Below are 12,483 nucleotides of genomic sequence, written 5' to 3' on the forward strand. Positions count from 1 at the left end.
TACTGCAGAGATAAGTTTCCCTCATCCGGAAAATATGAGCTCTGCAGCTGTAGCCGTGAGTCACGCATAAGCATATAATATGCACGTGTTGTTGGGCCTTATAATATATACTTACATTCGTAGACACGCAAGTACCAATATATATTCATACGATTTGAAAGAAAGAGTTATAACGTGCAATAGCACCGTGATAATGCACTTGTGGCCGTATAGTACGGTCCAGTGCAACAGCAGGATGAAGAGATAAAGAGAGAGAGAGAGCGGGGAGAGCGAGAGATAAGGAGGAGAAAATATGGTATCCAAAGGTGCAGCAGGTACATAAATATACACATACATATACATATAAGCTGCGAGAAAAGGATCGGGTTGTGGATTGAATCTTATATGTGTATATGTAAGAATAAGCAGGTGACGGAGCTGACTGACTCGAGGGGGGAAGTATACGTATGTGTACATATAGATATATGGATGTAAAGATCGGTAGTAGCTGGTATACATATATCTGTATAGGGATCGAGTTGAGCGTCGCGGCGACCTCTGTCCGCATGCTCGCCGACTATAAGGGAGACGGAGTATATTATAGGGCCCCCCGAGCATGGGGGCTGGGCCCCCGAGATGACGATCCCAGTGGAAACCGGTGCTGGTGCCATGTATATAATATACGCGGCTCTCTGCTACCGTTGCAGCAGTTGGGGGCCCCGAGAGTGGGGCGACCAGAGATACCTCCTATACTTCTGCTCGGCCGAGATCGGCGTTATTCAGCGGCAACAGTCCCAATCGGTCCCAAGAAGCCTGCAGAGAAATAAATATATATATAGGCACAGAGTGTAAGCGTGTAATGTACGTATAAGAGAGAGAGAGAGAGAGAGAGACGATAGATATATGGGAGGAGAGGCGGCGGCAGCAGGAGCAAGAAGCAATAAGGCCCCGCGGAGTCGCGTCAGTAGGTAGAGGAGCTACCCGGCGGGGTGACATGCATCAGGGCGCTGCGGCCTCGGAGCCGTTGGTGCTGCACTCGGGTGGCAGAGCGTTGTCGTTGTTGTTGTTGTTGTTGTCATCCTCGCCGACTAGTGTCAACAGCCGTTACCAAAGTGAGGCCGTCGGCGATCGCGTGGCTGCTCGATTCGAGCGAGGCGCGGCTATGCCGCGCGGCCCGTAAGATCGGCCTGCTGCTGGCCGCTGGGCCCCCCTCGGCTACCCCCGCCCGGCCCCCTAGCATCTACGTACACGCACACCAGCAGCAAATCGGCAGCATGGAATCCTCGCTGATGATGTCATCACCGACGGGCCAGTCCCCGGGCTCGGCTGTCGCCCTGCACTCCCTGCAAGCGTCCAACACCGCGACAGCGGCACCGCTACTCCTACTCAACCAGGTATCATTCACACGCACGCACACACCCAATAACCCATACAAAAATCTGTTATTGCTCCGCGATCGATGTGTCTCTTGTATAATCTTATATCGATGCCCTTTGTCTCTCGCTGGTGCACTATCTATACGTCATTATAATATCATCCACCAAGTTGTACCTTATATACCCATGGGGAGAGAGCACGTGTGCTGCGCCCAGCTGCCATCGGTTCTTATGGTTGCATGGGCCCTCCCTCCCCGTGCACCATCGGTTAGCCATATATGTATATATTAGAGAGCGGCCGAGGAATTTTCACGCCCCTGCAACCGAGCACACCTACGTGCACGCGCTCTCCTTGTATACATGTATACATGTACCTATCCCCCGCGAGTGCTGCCACCACCGGTTCAGCTATTTGATTACTCAGCGCTGCGAGCCAAAGAATAAGTATATATAGGTACATGTGAGTAAAAGTTGAGTGGTATGGCGACAGCAGCGCGTTCCTCTTTACTCCTATATATTACTCTCTGTCTCATGTCTTGTACAGGATATTTACGTATTATACTTAGGATTTGGCAATGAAACATCGGCCAATCCTCTGGCCCTCTTGCACCTTGTCTTATATTCATACTCCTATTTTTAGCCGGAAAAAGCCACCCGTCCCCTCTTGCGTACGATCTCGCGACTGTCGGTGCTTGTAGCCGCGACTCTCTCGTTACACGATCGTGAATTTTTAATTATATTATATTATACGTATATATGCTTGAGTGCAAGTACCCTCGTTTTGGTGTGCCTATATATTATATCCCGTGTAGCCAGGGAACACCCGATGAAACCGGAATATCGTGTCCGCCGCCCTCGGCTGCGGCATCAACAACTTGGTACTTTCGACAGCTATGGGAGCTAGTGTGCGCGCGTGTTGTATTAACATATACACATCCCCACTCTACGCGTATATTATATACATTTTATCATATTTTATTATTAATGTTGTGTACGTATACATATATTTTAATTCGACATTGTATAAACGATGACGGCGATGCCTATTTGCGTCCTGGTGGTCGGGGGACAAACAGCGCTGCAGACGTTCATACTTTATAGCCAGGGAGGGAGGGGGGGGGGAGGGCTTTTGCCAAAAAAAGTTACTCGAGAGTATATTTATGTTTGTTATTGATCAGCGTCAGCATAATTAATAAAATTGCACCGATTTCGCTGGCATATAGGTATACCTACAAACAATTTACAGGCAACGCTCCTCTCGTATACACCACCCATTTATACATATATATATATATATATATATTATATATACTTACGCATCAGGTGCACACGACAGCTATATATGCACGCATTTCCTCTCTCGTTTATTTAAATGTACCTACAACCCATGCGCGCTGAGGTATATATATATATATACATTTGGTCTCTCGCTTGCTTCACCCTCTCGCGCCCGTATACACACCCATATATATAATATATACCTCTTTCCCTGTATAAGGACTCCTCCTCCGCTCCGTCTTCTCTTCCTTTTCATTTAAATCCTGCATATACTTATATATGGGTACGCATACAGATACAGCCGCGGCATTTCTCAATCTCGGCTGCATTTTTCAAGTAGACAGCAAAGTTTCTCTCTCTCTCTCTTTGCGTGTTGTGTACCCATATGTATAACTTATAAGTATATACTTATGCGATTAGGACACACATTTTTGAGTATAGAGTGAATCATACCTATTGGGAGCGCGAACAGTATTTTTTTTTTTTTTTTTTTTTTTTTTATCTCATCGACACATTAAAACCATGGGACAGAGCTGAAAATACTTACACATCTACTCGTTGCAGGATCGGTAGATCGGCGTGAGCGCGGGAGACACCCACTCGTTTATTATTATTATTATCATTATTTTTTTTTTTAATCGGAACTTAAGGAAAAAAAAAAAAAAGAACCAACAACCAAAGACTCGATATAGGGAGGCATATGTACATTATAAATATGCGCGAGAGGAGAGAGAGAGAGAGGGCAGAGTCCGATGAAACCGGCTTAAAAATCCGCATCGCGCTGGTCATCAGGTGAATAACGTTGGAGGAATGTCTTTGTCGTGTATGTGCGCGCGCGCGCGCGTGTGTGTTCTATTGCCCCGACAAGATTTACTTTTTTTTTTTTTTTCATCCTCAGCTTCCTATATCGCGGGTGGGTGCAAGTCGATGCGTTTGTTTTTTATTTTTTGTTTTGAATCGGGGGAAAAAAAAAATTCCAACGGGACGGAAGTTTTTTTTTTCCCCTGTCTCTTGAGGTGTATGTGGATACATCCGGTGCGCCTCCACGCGTGGCAAAAATATTTGAACAAACTCTCAAACGCAAGAGATGGAAAAAAAAAAAAAAAAAAAAATAGGAGGAAAGGGCTGTTACGCGTAATAGGAGGAGCGATTGAAGCGGTGACATAAGTAATACAATATATCAAGTGAATTAAGCAGTGCAGTTGTAAAAAGAAGAGCGTCAGTTAGCGGTCAGTGCTTATATATATACACGCGGGCAATCAGATAAAGAGCGATTGACCTGCACTCACTGTAAACTGTCGTTGTGTCGCGTTTTTTTTTTTCTTATTTTTTTTATTATTATGTTATACATGTCATCGCAGCTTCATAATGTATCTATTATATATACCAGTGAGGACTTTGACGCCACTTTGTATAGTCAAATAAGCGCATAAAAGTGCAGATTACAGTAAGTGCGTCGCGATGTGGTCCCGTAGCCTAATTGTTGTCGTGAGCAATTTTATCATATTGTTTTAACTCTTTCACATGCCGGTATTTATAAGCTTACACGCGCGTATGACTTTTATTACTCAGCGGCCAGCATGTGCGCGCGCTCGCATTATTACTCACGCACCAAAACTCAAATACTAATAATAATAAATCTACCGCATTCCAAGTTGGATTTGTTACAGTACAGCTGAGGAAGACGTGTAAAAATAAATTTGCATAGTGCATATATAATATAGATACAGGCACATATATATAAATATGTATGTATACCACACGTAAGCTCGCGAGAGCTTTCAAAGCGCTTATACGCACACCTTCGCCCCCTCGTTTCGTTACTCTTGTTTCTCCTCGACTATACATATACTGTCTACTAGGCGGTAAGAGGATGGGAGGGGTGCCTCCCTTTGTGCCTGCCAATGTTTTGCTACTTGGGCTTCTGCAGCCCGAATTAACCGCATCACCATTCATGCGCCCGTATATACCCACTTACCTACCTACCTATATATATATATTTACTTGGGCCATTCAACTTCTCATAGTTCTAGCACAACAACCTGATGCCACAGCGCATATATTATCATTATAGGTTGCTGTATGTAATTATATATTGTGCACACCTATACGAGCGTTTACACGGAAATGACGTACTCGCTATATACACGCACATGGTTTTGAAAGTCGTTGGAATTGTGAATTGTTTTTTTTTTTTTTTTTTTTTTTTGTCTTTGGAACTCGTCGGTGTTGACTTTAAGGTGGCAAATCGTGGTCAACCGAGACTTTTTTTTTTTTTTTTTTTTTTTTTCTTGACAAGCATGAGTTTTTCTAAAAAATTAGGGATTGATCACCGAGAGTTAAACACACATGAATTCCGACGAAAGTTCGCGAATCCAAAGTATACGTATGTGAACTCTAATAAAAAAATATACGTGAAAAAACTTATCCTCGCAACATCACCAGGTCCGCTCTCAAAAAACGTCTCATCGATTATGTATACGCGACGACCATCACGATTTTACCGATTTTATCTGCACAGTACAGTATAACATGACGCTAAAACCGAGACAAATTTTTGTTTCTAGACTTCCAATAAAGAACAGCAGAGATGATTTTTCGCGGAACTGCTTATGCAGCGCTCACGATTGAACGACAAAGACCATCACCTTGAGATGTCTTTTTGTATTTTTTCACGTAAATAACACGTAATCGCTTCGACATTGTTTCACCGATGTAGTATTAGTTGCTTGCTGGAAGCGAGTTAATGACAAAAAAAAAGAAAAAGTTACGAAACTCCCGATGCACAGGCGCCGGACAAAGGTCTCACCGAGTGTGGTGTTGCAGGTGAGCGGAGGCGAGCGAGGCTGGGAGGTGCACCAGGTGACCGTGACCCGGGTGCCCGGCTACGGCTTCGGCATAGCCGTCTCTGGCGGCCGGGACAACCCCCACTTCAGCAACGGCGACCCAGCCATCGCCATTTCGGACGTCCTCAAGGCCGGACCCGCCGAGGGCAAGCTCCAGTACGTATATACCCACACGAACGCACCATGTAACAACGTGCTCGAATCATACCTTTGAACTGTTGTTGATCGATTGCATTTGTATTTAACGTTAGCTTATTCGCAAAGCCTCATGTAATATTAATAGCCTCATGGTCGCGTGCCATATAGGGTCAATGACCGGATCATCTCGGCGAACGGGGTGTCGCTCGAGGGGGCGGACTACGGGGCGGCAGTCCGGGTGCTGCGCGACTCGGGCTCGACGGTGTTGCTCGTGGTCAAGCGGCGCGCCTCCCCCGACTCTACCGCCGTCCTGCCGGGACCGGCCAGTCCCCTGTCCCAGCAACAACAGCCGTCTACTGCCTCGGCGACCCCCGGCGGTGGGGGGTCCACCAGCGCGGCCCACAGGCTCAGTCTCACTCGGCCCAGCAAGAAGGAGGACTTTGGCATCGTGCTCGGCTGTCGGCTGTACGTGCGCGAGGTGACGCGCGACGGCACGGGCGCCCAGCCCGGGGACCTCGTCGAGCGCATCGCCGGCCTCCAAGCGGACAACATGAGCCTCAAGGAGGCCCGCAAACTCATGGAGCAGACCAAGGAGCGGCTCTCGCTGGTGGTGAGCCGCGAGGCCGCCGCGGCCCTGCTCTCGGCTACCTCCTCGCTCCTCGACCCCGCCGGGGCGGCCCCCTCCTCGCCAAGTTGCGCCAAATCCCAGCACCAGACTCTCAGCCGCCAACAACAACAGCAGCAGCAGCAGCAGCAGCAGTCGGCGTATGCCAGTCAAAACTTGTACGTGCCGCCGCCGACGAGGCACCAGGCGCCCCCGCCGGCCAACGAGGACAAGAGCAACTTGGCGCCACGCGGTCGTTCCCGGGGTCCCCTGCTCGACGTCTCGCTGAGCCAGCTGGACATGCCGGCGACGCCTACCCAGGAGCCACCGAGGCCGCCGCCCCCCAGGCCCGAGGACTACTACGGCTCGCGCCGGCAGATCTACGAGGAAGAGGCGGGATCGGCCGGTGCCGCGGGTCGGCTCGTCAAGCAGCAGCCAATGTTGGTGTACATAATACATTTACTGAATAAAGGGGGTGGCTTACGTTGATTTGTTCGTTTGCAGGCCGGATCCGCGCTTCATTACGTTCCAGAAGGAGGGATCGGTTGGGGTTCGGCTCACGGGGGGCAACGAGACCGGTGTCTTCGTCAACGCCGTCCAGCCGGGTAGTCCGGCCTCGATCCAGGGCCTGCAGCCCGGCGACAAAATTCTCAAGGTGCGTGTCGATTATCGAGGTCCACTCGAGCGATCCCCCTAATCTCGTGTGTCTGTGTCCTTTCTTTCAGGTCAATGACATGGACATGAAGGGGGTGACGCGGGAGGAGGCGGTGCTCTTTCTCCTCAGCTTGCAGGAACAGATCGACTTGATCGTGCAACACCGGCGCCACGAGTACGAGCAGATCGTGGCTTCGGGCAAGGGGGACTCGTTCCACATAAAGACGCACTTTCACTACGAGCACCCGGACAAGGGTGAGATGAGCTTTCGCAGTGGCAATGTTTTTCACGTCGTCGACACGCTCCACAACGGGGTTGTCGGTGCGTGGCAGGTCTACCGCATCGGACGGAACAACCAAGAGGTGCAGCGCGGCATCGTGCCCAACAAGGCTCGGGCCGAGGAGCTCGCCACCGCCCAGTTCAACGCTACAAAAAAAGAGCTCAGCGCCAGCGAGAGTCGGGGTAGCTTCTTCAGGAGACGGAGGGGCAGCCATCGACGGAGCAAATCACTCGGCAGGGTGAGCCTCGATGATTTTTTTTTTTTTTTTTTTTTTTCGTGCGCACTTACATTATTTCCGTTTTCTCTGTACACACAATGTGGTTGTTTCCCTTTTTCGCAGGATCATTGGGACGATGTCGTTTTCTCTGATAGCGTCAGCAAATTTCCGGCTTACGAGCGGGTGGTTCTGAGGCATCCCGGTTTCATCAGGCCCGTCGTACTTTTTGGACCTGTGGCCGATCTTGCCAGAGAAAAATTGCTTAAAGACTTTCCCGACAAATTCACATCTCCGCGTAAGCAATGCACTTTTCTTGTACTTGCGATTGCTTGGCAGTGTTATAATGAATATTACACGAATTCCGTGATGTCCCCTTGCAGAGACAGAAATTCAGACGGAAGAGGGCCAGACGAGCAAAGGCGCAAAGGCTTCCGGTATCATTCGACTAAGTGCCATCCGAGAAGTCATGGAGCGGGGAAAACACGCGCTCTTGGACATTACGCCTAACGCGGTCGATCGACTGAATTACGCTCAGTTCTACCCAATCGTTATATTCTTGAAAGCCGAAAACAAACAAATCATCAAAGAAATGAGAGCCGGCATACCAAAGTGAGTCACCTTTTGTGCATTTTTTTCCTTATTCGGCGTCTCATGTTTATTTTCATTGTTACATCTTTTTTTTTTTAGATCGGCGCACAAGAGCAGCAAAAAACTTTTAGAACAGTGCCAAAAACTTGATAAGATATGGGGCCATGTATTTAGTGCCGAAATAACTATAACTTCCCCTGAATCGTGGTATCGAAAATTGAGGGAACTTATCGACTGGCAGCAGCAAAGTCCTCTTTGGATGAGCCAAACAAAGGTCTTTCAAAGATTCTTTTATTTTATTTTATTTTTTTTTTTCATATTTATAGTTTGTGCAAACAATGCTTTTTATTACACACTTTTGATTAATTTTTTTTACATGTTGTGACTTGGATTTTTTTTTTCAATGGTGTTGGTTGTAGCATAGAAAAATTTTATCGGATCTTTATTTTCCTCTTCTTTATCCTTGTTATCCACCAATGTCATTATCAGACGCTTACGATACTTACATTCCTAGCACTTACAGCAACAATCGCGATATTTCTACGATTCATCCATCATTGCTTAGATATGCTCCAGTTATGCCTTCCCTGCCAGTTTATTACAAACAATCATTAAATGCCATTAACGATCAATTATTCGACTATGTATAGCTTTTTACCTCTTTCATGTATCAATGCTCATTAAAATTCTCGAACAATCAAATGCATGCACTGAATTTTAGAATTTAGTTAATACTTTTTTTTTCGCATTTCTACCAACATGCCATATTTTCATTCTTGTCTTTGTATCATGGTCCAATAAAGCTTAAAAATAACTACTCAATTATTCTTAATACACATGCTATTCAACATTGTTACTTTCATCGATCATCGTTATCATTGTCATTTTTTGTTTCTACTGCCGTCTCATTTCATCGACCAATGCCGTAGCCGGAGGAGGCTCTCTCGGACGACTTCCTGTTCCCGATGACTTCACGCCTGTCCTACGCCTCCTCCCCGGAGAGCGATCTGGAGCTGAGTCCCGCCCCATCCTTGCCCGGTACTTTGGGCGTGCCGTCCCGTCTCAAGAGCAGCTCTGATCCAAGCATCGCCACGCAGGATGATGCGATCGCGCCACCTCCCTACACAACGAGTGGCTACCAGCACTCGGTGGCACAGCTGCTACATTCCGTCGGAGAGTCTTCCCGATCCACCAGTCAGTTCCAACCACCCGAACAGCTCGTCGTCCAGCACCGGCGCACACGTTCCCATCACCAACAGCAGCAGCAACAGTCACAACAGTACCACCAGCAGCAGTCGCAGCAACACCATCATCATCACCATTACTCTCAGCATCAACAGCAGCAGCAGCAGCAACAGCCACTTCCGCCGGACCTGCCTCCTCGGCTCGACCGAAGTTCCAAGCCATCGGCCACTTCGGCGCGGATGCCCTTCCAGCCACGCTCTATTCTCAATAAGTCAGATTCAGTTCTCGACGTTGGAAATTACATCAACGCCACACCGCATCGCTCGGGAGCTGTACCACCACAAACAGCCGCAGCAGCAGCAGCAGCAGCCAATTCCTCGCTCGAGAGAAGCCAAGCTAAGGCGGTAAGAAATCATGCTTTGGAAAATAATCTAATGTCGTTCGATGCTTTGGCAGTGACATTCTTTTTTTCACCTACAGGGCAGCTACGACAGTATGTCCTCTTACGATTCGTACAACACAAACGGCGGTAATCTGGCTGGTCAATACGTTACGGGCCTAACAGCAACCTCATCTGTGGTGACGGCAACCGCAGTGAGCTCGACCAACAACAGACTCGGGCCGAACGTTCCCGATGACCTCAAGAGCAGCAATCTAGCCTTGCACTTGAGACCACACGACCCCTACAAGTTTACGAGGTCAACGGCTATTCCCGTCCAAGAGTCCCAAACGCGAACTGATTATGCCAAGTACAGGTACGCGTGAGCACCCGCACTTTTCTTTTGTCTATTTTTGTTAGAGTACTATGATTCAGGTGTATAATTACGAGTTACGGTATATAGTTTTGACATCTGTGGCTCATTTGTAACTCATCGAGCTGAAAGAACGTAAAAAATTACTTTTGCAGATCGGTAACGAGGAAACCTCGACAGTTGCGAAGAGCTTGTAGAATTTACATATCCCAACGCGATACTTTAGTTTAAAAATCATTTTTGTGTTTGTCAAAAATTTTTTATTTTACATAGTTTATGCTCCCCAATGTAAGCTAGAAATTTTTGTTTGCGTTGTAGCCGAGCAGGTGATTACAAGCCTGTGGTAGTGCCTCCTCAGTTGAGCGGAAAACCAAACACAAACACCTACAAGCCTGTGCCACCTCCTAAACCAAAAAATTATAGGCCACCGCAGCAGCCAATCATACAAGACGAAAACAATAGCAACAATTTGTACCAGCATTCAAAAAGCTATTCTGTAGCTATGTTAAATGGAGTAAGTCGTCATCAAATTATGTGTAACAATAAATCCCTCCCCCCATAATCCCCTTTAATGAGTGTTGGCTCTTACCTCGGTATGATCCTTGTACAGGTCGAGAATGGAATTAATGCTCATCAATACTATTACAACATATCTCCTTCGAACCGAAATCTACAAAACGATGCCTATGCCGTGAATTCCAATCAGATGCATCCTCTATCGAACTCGTCAATGATGTCGCACTCCCATAGCACTAGTCCAGGACAAATCGGTCTGGCACTTTCCCACAGCCGCACAAACGGCCACAGTCACAGTAACAGTCACAGTGGCGTAACACTTCAAAATTCCTCCATGATGAACCACAACAATAATAACGGCACCATTGGCCATAGCAACAATAACAACAGCAACAGTAACGGCATTCACAATCGAGAATCAATGGATTTGGCAAGCAGTAGGGAACAACGTGGAAGTGCCTTTGAACTTTACAGAAAGCCACTGCATCATCATAATAGGTGAATTAAACGGTTTATCATGTATTTTAGAGTTACGTTGCAAAAGTTGTCGTTTTAGTAGCTAATCGCCAATATTTAATGCTGATGACAAGTCGCTATCGTTTGTGTTCAACTTGCTTACTTATGCTTTGTCATGAATAATAGCGAAACGCCTCATTAATGTTATATTAACCATGTAATGATAACAATTATCAAAATACTAAGCAATGCGATTAAAGGCAGCTTTGTTTTTTATTAAAACAATTTAACATGGTAGAGTGTAGGCATGTGCGATATCTAATTTGAGATGAGATGCGACGATTTTTATTTGCATTTCTCAGTATCGCACATACCTAATAGAATATCCACTAGCGCTCAATGTCAGTGTCAATTGTAAGATGGGATGAAAGTCAGTTTTTTTTTTTTTTTACTACATCACCTTGAAAATTTGTCATGATTTAAAAATATCTAAATTTTTTCTGTCCTCCAACGCATTTAATCTCATCTAACAGATGGCAATGGCATCACATTACAAAAAATAATGGGACTAATATTGTTTGGTGATGGTTAATTGTTATATTATGCAGGGCGATGGGGATGGCACGAGGCGTGTTTGATGATAAAGGTGGCGTTCTCGAGGGACCAGGAGGTGTTAGTTTGATAATACCTCCTGGGGCCTTGCCACTAAATAGTCAACGAGAGATCTACTTCAGTGTAACCGATCCTAATGGTGTTGAATTATATAGCAATACTCGTGGCCATCGCTCGTCAATATCGCCTCCCATGAATAATGGTGAGCTTTCTTACTAAATCATGCAAATTAGATACGGATTTTCATTAATTTAATCATCCTCTTTAATTATTTATTTAACATCTGTACTGGCTGCAAATTTGTTAATCTTACTAAATTTTCATAGCTACAGTGATAATTGAATATTGTTTTTTCTTTTCATCGTAATTTTTTTTTATATTCTTTATCTTCCAAAATAATAAAATTATCTGACAAAACATAAATCGTAGGTGAGTCTATGCTTAGTCCACTTGTGGAATGTGGACCAAAGGGACTTGAATTTCAAGTTCCCGTTGAGCTTCGAATTCCTCATCAAGCAACGCCCGCTCACCGGCTCGCACTGAAGGCTACGGACACTGAAAACAATTCGAGTGCCGATTGGTTGAACGTTAAACTGCCAGATCCGACCTCAGACCACGTTATCGTTCGTCTGGATCATTTCTGATGTTTCTTCATTAATTCATTAACATATACTTCATATGTCAGTTATGCTCATTTTTACGTTAAAAATAGTATGCGTTCAGGATGTTACAATGTAAATAACTAGTGAAATGTTTAAATGTCATGTTGAAATTTTTATACTAAAAAAAAAAAAAAAAAAAAAGACTTTATTGCCGATAAGAAACTTTCACGTTTGATGATTTAGTTTTTAATTAATAAATGTGCGAATATTATTAAGGTACTGTCAATTTTATTTTGTTGGCGTGGGAGATTGGGAAATAATAGTTTTACAAATATCTTGCGAATCTTAATATTTCTCTTAGGATCTCTAAAGCAAAGATATTATAACTTTTTTTTTTAGA

The 12,483-nt window shown here is 45.7% G+C and overlaps 1 protein-coding gene across 1 annotated transcript in view; it reads left to right on the forward strand.

The window, feature by feature from the left end:
• The window catches only part of pyd (zonula occludens-like protein polychaetoid), a 30,586-nt gene extending 18,308 nt beyond the window's left edge, over nucleotides 1-12,278 (forward strand). The window contains exons 4-16 of the mRNA XM_089592237.1: nucleotides 5,460-5,635; nucleotides 5,786-6,621; nucleotides 6,728-6,876; nucleotides 6,947-7,393; nucleotides 7,496-7,667; nucleotides 7,774-7,981; nucleotides 8,060-8,234; nucleotides 8,890-9,549; nucleotides 9,626-9,900; nucleotides 10,216-10,411; nucleotides 10,508-10,911; nucleotides 11,478-11,683; nucleotides 11,911-12,278. Coding sequence (XP_089448363.1) covers nucleotides 5,460-5,635; nucleotides 5,786-6,621; nucleotides 6,728-6,876; nucleotides 6,947-7,393; nucleotides 7,496-7,667; nucleotides 7,774-7,981; nucleotides 8,060-8,234; nucleotides 8,890-9,549; nucleotides 9,626-9,900; nucleotides 10,216-10,411; nucleotides 10,508-10,911; nucleotides 11,478-11,683; nucleotides 11,911-12,125 — 4,119 coding nt within the window. The 3' untranslated portion in view covers nucleotides 12,126-12,278. The remainder of the gene's footprint in view (nucleotides 1-5,459; nucleotides 5,636-5,785; nucleotides 6,622-6,727; nucleotides 6,877-6,946; nucleotides 7,394-7,495; nucleotides 7,668-7,773; nucleotides 7,982-8,059; nucleotides 8,235-8,889; nucleotides 9,550-9,625; nucleotides 9,901-10,215; nucleotides 10,412-10,507; nucleotides 10,912-11,477; nucleotides 11,684-11,910) is intronic.
• Nucleotides 12,279-12,483: the final 205 nt, after the last annotated feature.

The sequence above is a fragment of the Copidosoma floridanum genome, unplaced genomic scaffold (assembly GCF_036245765.1).
Source record: "Copidosoma floridanum isolate Cflo_tuat_1 unplaced genomic scaffold, Cflo_Japanese_pri ptg000014l, whole genome shotgun sequence".
In the NCBI taxonomy this organism is placed as follows: Eukaryota; Metazoa; Arthropoda; class Insecta; order Hymenoptera; family Encyrtidae; genus Copidosoma; species Copidosoma floridanum.